Source organism: Echiichthys vipera (genome assembly GCF_963691815.1).
Source record: "Echiichthys vipera genome assembly, chromosome: X".
NCBI classification, from domain to species: Eukaryota; Metazoa; Chordata; class Actinopteri; order Perciformes; family Trachinidae; genus Echiichthys; species Echiichthys vipera.
Genome location: NC_139825.1, coordinates 42982502 through 42995593, shown reverse-complemented (window position 1 = coordinate 42995593; position 13092 = coordinate 42982502). Strand labels below are relative to the sequence as shown.

Sequence of the window (13092 nt, the reverse complement as noted above, 5' to 3'; positions counted from 1 at the left end):
TTGGAAACTGTTCCCTGATCTGCAGTAAAACACATTAAAAACAAAGTAGAAACACAAACTGTGAGTTGTTAGAGAGGAACTGCAGACACGACAGACGGACTGGTCGCTGAAATACCGCACGTCATTGCAAGGATGACTAGATCCTGCTGTACAGGTGTTCATTTGTATTGTGTCTACCCCCTGTGAGTTGGAACAGTTTTCTTACTGGTTTGTAGCTGAATAAGCATCGAGGTGGTCCTTCACAGTCTGAACACCGTCCCTGGAGACACAGAGACAGAGAGAGAGAGGGACACAGTGGGCATCTATTCCATTTATGACAACCTCAAGATTATTTATCCTATATTTCTTTCATCATTGTAACAAATAAAACATCAACTGGCTGCAGGTTCGTGGTGTTGTTTACGCTGCAACGCTCTGCTGCATCCACGACAACATGATTCCCTGGAGAGAGCTGTTTATTTGTTGGGCCTTGTCGTCATACTTTCACTGTCACTGATTGTCTGAGTTGTTTCAGAGAAATGCAGATTAGTGTTGTGGCTGTATAAAATATGGATGTTGTCTCTGTGACAGATGAAGATGAAACTCAGTGTGGGCATCACCATCTTGGCAGTGACTGACCCCGCCTAACTAGTCCAAAACAAGGGGATAAGAGGTGGAGCGTGGATAGAGTCCAATCCGCTTACCAGCCCCGCCTGGAAGTTGAGGACTGCGTCACCTACCTGCTGAACAGAGTCTACAGTCATCTGGACAAGCCTGCGAACACTGTGAGAGTCATGTTCTTTGACTTCTCCAGTGCATTCAACAACATCTGTCCAGCTCTACTGGGAGAGACGAAGGCTGCGATGCAGGTGGAGGCCCCCATCGTGTCCTGGATTGTGGATTACCTGATGGGCAGACCCCAGTATGTAGCCTACAGAACTGTGTGTCTGACAGGGTGGTCAGCAACACTGGGGCCCCACAGGGGACTGTCCTCTCTCCCTTTCTCTTCACCCTCTTCACCTCAGACTTCAACTATTGCACCATTCAGTCCTGACACCTTCAGAGGTTTTCTGATGACTCAGCAATAGTTGGCTGCATTGGAAAGGGGGATGAAAGTGAATACAGGACTGTTGTTTGTCACTTGGAGTGAGCTGAATCATCTGCAGCTCAACGTGACTAAAACAAAGGAGCTCGTAGTGGATCTGAGGAGGGTGAAAACACCTGTGACCCCTGTCTCCATCCAGGGGGTCCCTGTGGACCCTGTAGAGGAGTATAAGTACCTGGGGGTGTACTTCAATAATAAGTGGAACTGGACTAGAAACACAGAGGCTGTCTACAAAAAGGGCCAAAGTGGACTCTTCTTCCTGAGGAGGCTGAGGTCCTTTAACATCTGCCGGACGATGCTGAGGATGTTTTATGAGTCTGTTTCCAGTGCGATCTCCTTTACTGTCACATGCTGGGGCAGTGGGCTGAAGGTCGCAGACACCAACAGACTGAACAAACGGATCAGGAGGGCCGGTGATGTCGTTGGGGGAGGAGCTGGACACCCTGACGACCGTGTCAGAGAGGAAGTGGTATCCAGGCTCCGGTCTATCCTGGACAATGTCTCCCACCCTCTCTACGACACACTGGCCCAGCAGAGGAGAGCCTTCAGCAGAAGACTCCTCGCACCCAGATATTTATTTAGCTACATATACTGTATTTTTTTATACCTCCTTTGTGTTTTTGTAAGCTGCTGGAAACTCAATTCCCTTGCGGGAGTCATCCCAAAGGATCAATAAAGAGCTGTCTAAGTCTAAGTCTAAGAATAACACTTGAATGGGTGAGTTATGTAAGAATTTATCCCCTGTACAGTCATGAATGGGTAGTAATGGATAGTTAATGTAACTATAGCCATGTTTATTCCTGCCTTCAAGTTGGGCATTTTAACATGGATGTCAATGGGGATTGACTTGTTTTGTAGCCTCCAGTGGTCATTCAATGGTTTTTCTCACTTGCCGAGAGCGTATTTGTTTTTAATCCGCTCATCCTCTGATCTTTATTCACCTTCAGCCCTTTTGCACTTTGCGCTGCTGCACATACTTGAACAAAAAAAGGAGGTTTATTCTGTAATTTAATGAACATCCATCACTTTATCCTTACGTTGACTTGCAGGGTGACCTGCTTGCTGCATCTGTTGCGTTGGATTTTGAGGACCTGAGGGAGAACGATGATGACACCGTTCTGCGTCTCAGTGAAGCTGCCGTCAAGAGGAACGCCGTTCACAAAGGTCTGGAGGACAAAAAGAAACCAATCAGACTCTTCTCTCTGCCTGACTGGTGAAGATTTACACATTATTTGCATGTTTTTTTTCAGTCAGCCCAAGTTCATTTCAATGAAAATTAACTTGCAGAGACTTGAAGCTTGCTGCAAACAGAAATAACACATCACAGTCTAGAAAGATTTAATTTTCTGCCCACGTTTTTCACTCATCACCTTATAATGCAGCTGTGAGCACGAACGCTCCTCAGTAACATGTTTTTTCTTAAGCATACAACTGAAATTCTGCTGCTGAACAGAATTTCATTGACAATACCTACAACAAAAGTCAGAAGATAAACAAAAATCTTTTAAAACATGGTAATACTTAATTATTAAAGTCTGCAATTTGACAAAAAGTGTATTGGATTACAGTCGCAGACACCTCCATTAATTTAGATGTACTGCAGCTGAATCGAAGGCTTCATGTAAATTTAAATGTGTTCACATGTTGGATGATTTCCCTGCATTTTGTTTTCATAGAGATGAACTGAAACTTGCATGAAAGGAAATCTATCCAAAACTTATGAAGACTGTGCAGGTTCTCATTCGTCCAGTTCGTCGTTATCCCCAAAGCAATTTCAGTCAAAAGCAACTGGACTTGGTTATTTGTCTAGGAAGACGTTTCCCCTCTCATCAAAGAGGCTTCATCAGTTCATGTACGCATCTGACCAGGCTGGGACTGGACCAGGACCAGGACCAGGACCAGGACCAGGCTGGGACTGGTCCAACTAACTGGTGTGGAGATCCAGGTATTTAACCTTTCACAAGGCCGATGATGTCACTGGAACCCTTTGTGCTCCAAGTGCCAATGCCCGTCGTTAGAGTGGCAGTCGTTGGTGAGAAGTAGGTTTCGACTTGGTTAGTGCTCTATTGAGTCTTAACGACAGTCGTTGGAGTTACAGGAGGCCCTTTGTGAACAGTTGTTCTCTGAGGTTAGATTGTTGAATCTCCTGAAGGGATGAAAGGGCAGCATTGTAAATTGGAGATAAGTGGTGTATCAGACCTCCTCCGATGGTTTCTCTACTTTTGCATAGATGCTTCTTTTCCACCTCTTTCAAACCATCTGTCCTCTCTGTCCAGGATGTGGACATTGTTGTCATCAAAGGAGTGGGCTTTCTCCTTGAGATGTAAGTGGACAGCAGAGTCCAGGCCTGAGGAGTGAGCTCTCCTGTGTTGGGTCATGCGTTTATGCAGTGGTGGTTCTGTTTCTCCAGTGTAGAGATCTTTGCATTCCTTGTTGCATTGGACAGCATAGACCAGGTTGCTTTTGTGGGTGTGTGGTGTTCTGTCCTTTGGATGTACTAGTCTCTGTCTGAGTGTGTTACTGGGTTTGAAACACACAGGGATGCAGTGTTTGATGAAGATCCTCCTGAGTTTCTCTGATACCCCGGCCACAGACGGGATGACTATGTTGTTTTTCTTGTTTTCTTTTTATTTCTAAATCACTTTGGTTTTCTTTCTGGAAGCAGCTGCGGGTTGTGAGGGCGCCTCTCAGGTGCTTGCGTTCTTCTCCTTGGGCCTGTGAGCTGGTGGGTACATTATCAGCTCTGTGTTGCAGGGTTCTGATAACTCCAAGCTTGTGCTCCGGGGGGTGGTGAGAGTCAAACAGTAGATATTAAACCGTGTGAGTGGGTTTTCTGTATACCCCAATGTGGAGGCTCCTGTCATTCTTCATATGCACATCACAGTCTAAGAAAGTCAAACTGTGGTCGTTGACTTCTTCTCTGGTGAACTTGATGTTTCTGTCCACTGAGTTTATATGTTCAGTAAAAGTTTGCACCTCTTTGGATTTGATTTTAACCCATGTGTCGTCCACATATCTGAACCAATGGCTCTGTGTTACTCCTTTGAAGGAAAGTCTTGTTGCTTTAGACTAAAATTGCTTTGGGGAATCCGAAACGTGACAAGAATGCAAAAGCAATAATAGTTCCTTAAATTAACAGACAAGTCTTTAATGTTTTTGAGATAGGACGGCTTCTGTACAGTTTGACACATGCCTGTGAAGCTATTGTTACCTGGTTGTTGTCGTTTAAGTGGAACTGGACCTGGTAGTCAACGCCCAGCAGGGTGCTTTTCAACGTGCCGTCAGACAGGTGGTCAGGGAAGAGCAGCTCATTGAGAATTACATGGTACTTGAACACATCAGAGTCCTGCACAAATACACACACACACACACACACACACAGACAGAGGGAGTGAGTTAAAGAATAATTCTGGTTCATTGATATCTTCACCGCCCACATCTCTGATATGTCTGCTGTTGTGCTGATTGGCAGCTGTTTTCCCTGTCGTTGGAAAAGCAGATCAGAGCGTTTTAGGAGGAATTAAAAAAAAGGTGTCTTCTTCATGAGCCAGAGAAAAGTCTCCAAGTGTGCATGAGATGTCTGCAACTGTACATACGCAATTGTAAGTCTACTGGCAGAAAAAGCAACTCTTAAATCAACATATTACTTCTTCTTTAACTGGCATGGCAAATGTTAAGTGCTCATTGAAACCACTACCAAAGCTTCTGTGCAGGCTGAAAAAGTCGCTGATGGGACGGATATGTAAGAGTAACACACCTCAAAAACAGCTAAACTGAACACCATGTCAAACTGAAGAATCAAGGGAAAATTAGGCTATTCCAATCCTAGAATTAAAGGGGAAGAATGTATTTATGATTGGATATATTTCTAAGGTTTGAAGTCTGAAAAGTGATGCTCACATAACCTTCATTGCTTGGCAAGAATTCTGCTAAATGCCTTCACAAAATGACGCTGCCAATATGATGGTTGGGAATGTGAGTATCTATTCCAACTAAAATCACATGAAGGCATCTCTCTTTTGAAGTCAACAATAATGTCAGTTATTGAAAATGTGTTTATCTAGGCCTGTTAATAGCTGGTATATTTGTGTCACCACTTGTACATTGTTGACTGATATTGGCCCTATCAGAACAGATTGTTGAATCTCCTGGGAAGGGATGAAAGGGCAGCATTGTAAATTGGAGATAAGTGGTGTCTCAGACCTCCTCCTTTGTTTAGCGATGGTTTCTCTACTTTTGCATTGATGGCTTCTTTTACTCCTCTTTCAAACCATCTGTCCTCTCTGTCCAGGATTTGGACATTGCTGTCATCAAAGGAGTGGGCTTTCTCCTTGAGATGTAAGTGGACAGCAGAGTCCAGGCCTGAGGAGTTAGCTCTCCTGTGTTGGCCCATGCCTGTATGCAGTGGTTGTTTTGTTTCTCCAGTGTAGAGATCTTTGCATTCTTCGTTGCATTGGACAGCCAATCTGTTCTGATAGGGCCAATATCAGTCAACAATGTACAAGTGGTGACACAAATATTCCAGCTACTAACAGGCCTGGATAAACACATTAAAAAAATTCCCAACCATCCTGTTGTCAGTGTCATTTTGTGAAGGCATTTGGCAGAATTCTTACCAAGCAGCACGTTTTTTTTACAGTGGTATTTCTTGGGAGATCGCGACCGAAGTGCAATTAGGATTAACGTATACACATCTAAGTGTATATTTAATTTTTTACACAGGCATTTACATGTGTTTTTAGTATACGAAAGTGACTTTGATGAGAGAAAGCAGAAAGATAGGGGGCGCCCTATCAGAACCCGTTTGAAACAATCACTTTTTATTGTTTCATAGCCTGAAATGATAATAGATGAAAAATGTATTTTTCCAGTGTGATGTATACATTTTGCCTGACAACATTCAAGTGAATTTCTTTTTCAGAATTTCAGAAAATTAATACAAAATGAAATGTAGTATAAACAGTATAAACACTCTCAGGTTTAACCAATCACCTTCCAGATCGCACACTATGTTAATTGGCCTCCACCTGAAATCGACTGTGGTGTTTTTTACTTCAGAATAAAATCAGCTGTTCTTGAGGATTCCTCTCTCAGTCGTTCATGGTAACACAAATAATTCATCATAGTTGGAAAGATGCTTTCAAAAGAGCTCTGGATAAAGTTGTGGATCGGCACAAGTTAGGAGAAGGATATAAAAAGATTTCAAAGGCTTTAACGCCCCCCCAACTGGATGAAGAGCCAAGAAAAGATTGATCAGGGAAGCTCCCAAGAGGCCCATGGTGACCTTGAAGGAGTTACGTGTGTTTATGTCAGAAGTTCTACTTGTTTGGCAAAGTGGCAGGAAAGAAGCCTCTTCTGAAAAAACGTCACACTAAAGTCTCATTAAAAAACATGTTTAAGACTGTGACGCCATGTGTCAAAGGTTTTATGGCCTGATGAGACCAGAACACACCACCCCTACAGTGAAGCCTGGTGGTGGCAGCATCATGTTGTGGGCTTGTTTCTCTTCAGCAGGGACTGAGCAGCTGGTCAGGACTGAAGGGAACATGGATGCTGCCAAGTTCACCTGAATTCTTGAAGAAAACCCTTGTTGCTCTGTTAGACACTTGAAAATGTGCAGGTGGTTCACCTTCAGCATGACAACCCAGCATGACGACCCAAAACACACCTCCATAAAAACATCACAGTGGCTAAAGGACAGGAAGGTGAATGTCCCAGAGAGGCCGAGTCAGAGCCCGGACCTGAATCCTACAGAACATCTGTGGATGGACCTGAAGAGTGCAGTCCATCAGCGCTCACCACAGAATCTGACTGAACTGGAACAGTTCTGCAGGAAGAACGGGGAAATGTTTCCCAGTCCAGGTCACAAAGCTGGGAGAGACAGATCCAAACAGACTGATGCTGTAATTAAAGAAAAAGGCGCCTCCACAAAGTGTTAAATCTGGGGACTCATCACTTTTCCAACCCTGCTATTCTAGTTTTTTTTTAAATCTTTTTTTTAATGTTTAATCATTTCAGGCTGTAAACAAAAAAAGTATTTCAAAAGGGTATCGTGACTTTCTATGCACTGTATGTTGTAGCATTAATTTTTTTATTTCACGGTGGAGGACTTGTAGGCTAGCACACCCTCGTATCACCTGAACGTACCAGTCGGGAGGCGTTAGTCCTGCTGAGGTGCTGCCGGATGGCATCATCTGTTGGCAGCAGGAGGGTGAAATCAAACGCACTCAGATCCTCTGACAGATTGTACATCTGTTGAAAAATCACACAAACACACGTTAAGCAGCAAATGTCGTACTCCGCTATCTCCATGCGCAGGTATGCACACACACACACACACACACACACACACACACACACACACACACACACACACACACACACACACACACACACACACACACACATAACAAAACCTTTTTACCACTTATTTGCACATTTGCTTGTTCCTACCTACACAAGTAAGTAAGATATACAAAGCAATTGGGAACATTTGGTACATTAGTGGCTGCTGATTGGTGATGAAATGTTCATTTGTTACTTTATTACACATTATACAGTATATTCTTTTAAACAGTGGGTGATATGAGGGAGGATGCCATTCTACTTATTAGCAAATTTACCAAAATACTTGCAACCTTGTTTCCAAATAATTAATTAATTAATTAATTAATTCCAACAGGGCCCTTGAGTTGTTCTGTGGTAAACCAAGGAGGTTAGCCTGGAGCGATGCTACGTGTTAGCGCCGTTAGCTCTAACTTCTTCCTGTTTCAGTTGCTGATTAGCTCTTTATTTATTTATATTTGTATTGTCAAAACGCCATCAGATCCTTTCCATTCCCTAGTAACAGAAAGAGTGCAGGGGGCATATGTGTTGTATAGTTGGAAATGTTAGTCTAGTCTGCCTGACTCATTGATCCTTTATCTGGCTGATAATATTCCACACTGTGGAAATAAGTCCTGTAACTTTGAATAAAATGTGCATGTGTTATGGTGCTGCCATGTAAATAAAGTAAAAAAAAACACTGAAAATAACTGATAAGGTTGAGTTCAGACAGATAAACAGAGCGACAGATGTCTTACCAGAGCGTACTGTCTGAACAGAGAGAAGGTGGAAGAGGAGTTCAGGAAGGCCATCATGGTGGGGGGCTGAGGGGGGAGGTCTGAGCGGGACGGAGCCAGAATCTGACAAACAAAGACACAAAAACAAACAAACGAAAGGGACAGGATTTCAGTTCATTAAATACTTTTCCTTCAGAAGCCAAAGGGATTCTCATTTTTCCCACGAAAGACTCTTAAACTTTCTATTTTAGATCAAGGTTGAGGTCTCATTATTTCTTCCTCCTCCTCCTCCTGAACTAACGACCCGGTTAATGGAGGTGTGTGTGGAGGTGAACTCCTCTGCTCCACATCACTCTGTATTCCCCACAGACTCTTGTTCGCCGAGCCACTTAAGAGTGATCCAATCAAAGCCCTAAACGTTTTTTCTTAAGATGCCAAACACATTTTATTTAAAAATAACAAGATTTAGCAGCCTGGTCTCACCAAAAGGCGTGTGAATGACACGCTATTTCTCTCAAGCCATCTCGCGTACAATTACAATGCATGTCATGATTATTGCGTGTCATTTCACGCCATGTAGTCTCAATTGACTTGTATAGTGCAGAGACTAACCCCTAACCCTAACCCTAACCCTAACCCCTAAACCCTAACCCTAACCCTAACCCTAACCTACGGGCGTTAAATGACACGCAAAAATCTTAATATGCGTAGACATGCACGCGAAAAGTCATGAAAGTCATGAAAAGTGGCGTGCTATTTATACGCCCTCCCATGAGACCACGTAGGATTTAGAAATCCCTCTTAAACTGATCCCAAGTCAAGGCCCGGACTGCCTGTCTGCGACTCACACAACAAACACTAACAACGTCACACACACCATAGGCACTATCATTATTAAGTTGTTATTATTGTAGTTGTGGTAGTATGTAGTTGTTAGTTCGAACTGGAGAGCTCGAAGGGGTTTTTCCCTATGGGAGTAGCCCTCAGATTGGTCACAATGTTACTTTGATGGACCTTTTTTTTGTTTTGTTTCTGTTTTACCTTCCTCCCCACGCTCTTCCTCCACTACTACAGATTACTTTGGGAGATGTAGTGTCATTCTAACTTATTATCATTGTTCCTATGGCTAATGCTGTAAAGACAGGTACTGGAGTGCGTCTGATCTCCTGGAAAACTAAGGGAATGAACAACGCGATCAAAATCGGTAAAGTCCTGACACAGTTGCAGCACCTTCAGGGGGATCTGATGTTTCTGCAGGAAACACATCTCAAATCAGCTGACACCTCACGTATGAAGAGGGCGTGGATGAGCCACTTATTCCATTAAAAATGTACAGATAGAGTTAAAGGGTCAGCTATCATCATTCATAAAAGAGTCCTGTTTGAGCCAACAATCATATTCTATATATATTCTATATTATACTCCGGTTTCCTTCCCACAGTCCAAAGACGTGCAGGTGTTTGGTTCATTGATGACTCTAAATCACCCGTAGGTGTGAATGGTTGTCTGTCTCTGTTCGTCTCTATGTGCCCTGTGATAGACTGGCGTCCTGTCCAGGGTGTACCTCGCCTCACGCCCGATGTCAGCTGGGATCAGTTCAACACCCCCCCCCCCCGCGACCCCAACCCCGGGATAAGCGGTTGAAGATGAATGAATGAATCATATATTCTATATTCTATATAATCCTAGATACTGACGGCCGCTATGTCATAGTTTCGAGCACACTTCAGTAGCATCACTCTGTGTGATGCACTTCATCCTATATTTCCCAAATGAAAAAGGCAGAACGGGCTAAGCTGGTGGAAATTGCGGAGGAACTGGTAAAACTCAATGTAACTTACTGCACCTCTCCATCTCCCCCTATATAAGAAACGGCTACTTCTACGTTCATAACACAGCCTCTCAATGACACACTTAGTGGAGAGAGCTGTGCACACACACCATAGACACTATTATTATTAAGTTGATATTATTGTATTTTATTGCATTGCTTTCTTTTTCTTTCTGTTATGTTTGTTTATGTGCTTTTTATACATTTTCAATGCCTTTCTGTTGTTCTTTTTTATTGCTGCAAGGTTGAGAAGCATAAAACCAAATCATTTTACTCTCTTACAATAAAGGTAACTTGAATGAAATGACAAATTCCTGCTCATTCAGTAATGAGGAAAACTGATGAGGTTTCATCTGGCCTTTGAGGACAATGTTCCCACATTTTCAGAAGTTGTTTGCGCCTCTCTGCCGTTCAGACTCTCACCTTGTCAATGATGTGGATGTAGCCATTGATTGCAGGCAGGTTGTGGGAGATGATGGAGGCGTTTCCAATGTAGATCACCTAAGAAAAATGACAAAAGTTAAATATATACTGCATGTGTGTGTCTATATAACTCTGGACTAGGCCTGAAAATATGTCAGGAGTGAACTGACTGAGCTCAGCTTTTATTGGGCTCGGGCAGGCCTGTGAAAACTCAAAGTGATGCTCATGAAAGTTTAGTGACAGAAGGCTCAATTTACGATCTCAGGACCTCACAATAACCTGACGGCTGATAAAACATCCGCATTTCAGAGACGTGCAAGACAACAAACACACACTGGAGCTCAGAAGCCAGGAGCAAAGAGACTGATTTTTGTATTAAGAATCTATGTAATTTAGAGAAATGCTTGATTAAAGGAAACAAAAGGTCCTTCTATCATTGAAACTCTCCGGGATCTGTTGGGAGATGTGAGTGTTGACACAGCCCCCCCTCCCCTTTGCATTCCTCAGAGAAGAAGATAAGAAGGAAGTGGGTGAGCGTCTAATGTTAGGGTTGATTTAAGCCCCATAGCTTCAGGCAGCTCGGGCGATTCGGCGTAGGGTTCTGCGGCCGTGGGAGTGTCTTAAACGCCCTGTTTGTGAGACGTTCTGTTGTGTTCTTTAACCCCCTTATGATGCACAAGTAGACTTTAATACCGATATTTCACATTTTCCGTTGGATCGTTTTTACAATAACATTTCAGGCCGCTGTTGAAAGCAGCTTTATTTACTGAGCTTTGCGCTGGAGCTTGTAGCAGGAAACGTTCAACTGTTAAGTGCTTGTGTTTTGTTTTCTTGTGACGGCACTAGAGGCAGAGATGTTTACAGTTGACTGAACGGGACTCTCACGCTGTCTCGGTGTGTCAACGGTTACATGATTGGCCACCACAGTGCGACGTTGTGTCACGTTTCTCCAAAAGATGAATCCGTTTCACGTTTTGCGTCACAGGCAGCTGCAGTTTTTTTCTGAGATTAAATGAAGGAATGAAAAGACAGCCTGATGAAAGACAGCCCGATATAGACTGGATGCCTGCTAACCTTGAAAGTTGGAAGTCAGAGCTGGGGATGACGAAGCAGCAACCTCCTTGGGTGAATGATTAATAACGCAGAAGTGCCAAAAACTGCAGATCCTTGAATGACCACATGAGGCTGGCAAAAGTGAGTCAATCCACATAGACGCCCTTTTTTAAAACCCAACTTTACAGCAGAGATAAACATGTTTACAGCCTAGTACAAATATGGTCTCTTTAGCTAATTTCCCCGTTCATTACAACTGTAGGAGGAGGGATTTTTACACAAGTCTAAATCTGTTTAAATTATATTATGGTTTAAAGTTCTGTATAATTAAAGGCTGGCTGCTTTGAGTGACAGGTGGGTGCCGTCACAGAAGCCTCAGCTCCATCCATGCTTCACCTCTTTGCCCACTTTTGGATAAGCTGGGAGTTAGGCGGCGTTAGGCACAGGTGATGCCCAAACTGAGGGTCGTTTAGGCTCCTATGGGTGTGGAGCTGTGTGGGCACAAAAATCCGGCTCAACACTGCTTTTTTATCTAGTCTATGGGAATGACGTCACACCTGACTTTAACATGTTCCAGCACAATAAGTAAGAAAACCATATTTCACAGGGGAAATGTGGTTTAGGTTAGCCACTACTGTTGAAGTGCGGAGCAGCCATCTTGGATTGTTCCCCGTTCTTACCCCGCTGCGGTTGCTGATCTCCCAGGAGGTGGGGGAGTTCAGGGTGGGCAGACTGCTTCCCACCAGTTTGTCCAGATCTTCGACAGAGTAGATCCCCGGCAGGAAGTGGGCCCTGCAACCAGAGAGTGTCAAGTCACGAGTCATTTCAGTTCAGTGAACACAAACTCACGACGTGCTCCTGGGAGACTGTGGATGTGGTTTCAAGCTCTCAAGGAGCTGTGTTTCATCAAGTTTAGTGTTCCCGAGGTGAACAGTGTTGTAAAATATTAACACGGTGACAGATTGGTCAATGATGGGTGTTCAGCTTCCTGCTGGAAACACTACAAAAACTCTTGACGAGAACAAAACGAACCATGTGCTGCAGAAATATCTGAAATAAATCTGTTTTAAAAAATATGTAGTTTTATTCAAAGCACAAACTCAAAGTACTGCCACATTCCTGAGCTTACTGAGTGTGTGTGTGTGTGAGTGTGTGTGTGTTTGGGTGATTAATAAGAATTTATTGTCAATTACAATTCAGGCTTCCACTTATTATTAAAAACAAGATATTCATCTTCAACCACTTGTCCCTGTTGGTGTCGCAGAGCGCTGGAGCTGATCCCAGCTGACATCGGGTGTAGGCGGGGTACACCCTGGACAGGGCACCAGTCTATCGCAGGGCACATAGAGACGAACAGAGACAGACAACCATTCACACCTACGGGTGATTTAGAGTCATCAACGAACCGAACACCTGCACGTCTTTGGACTGTGGGAGGAAACCGGAGAACCCGGAGAAAACCCACGCAGACACGGGGACAACATGCAAACTCCACACAGAAAGGCCCCAGCTGGGAATTGAACCAGGGACCTTCTCACTGTGAGGCGACAGTGCTAACCACCACACCACCATGTAGCCCAAAATAAGACAATCAAAGTAAAATTATTACACATTCTGTCTCAGTGATGCTCTTGTTTTGT

The 13092-nt window shown here is 43.6% G+C and overlaps 1 protein-coding gene across 1 annotated transcript in view; it reads right to left on the bottom strand.

The window, feature by feature from the left end:
* The window catches only part of stab1 (stabilin 1), a 126187-nt gene that overhangs the window by 62159 nt on the left and 50936 nt on the right, over positions 1-13092 (bottom strand). Inside the window, exons 28-35 of the mRNA XM_083939036.1 lie at positions 12133-12244; positions 10400-10477; positions 8167-8268; positions 7232-7336; positions 4296-4430; positions 2122-2250; positions 206-259; positions 1-19 (exon numbers count right to left, since the gene is read on the bottom strand). The exon at positions 1-19 is cut by the window's left edge and continues 95 nt beyond it. Coding sequence (XP_083795162.1) covers positions 1-19; positions 206-259; positions 2122-2250; positions 4296-4430; positions 7232-7336; positions 8167-8268; positions 10400-10477; positions 12133-12244 — 734 coding nt within the window. The remainder of the gene's footprint in view (positions 20-205; positions 260-2121; positions 2251-4295; positions 4431-7231; positions 7337-8166; positions 8269-10399; positions 10478-12132; positions 12245-13092) is intronic.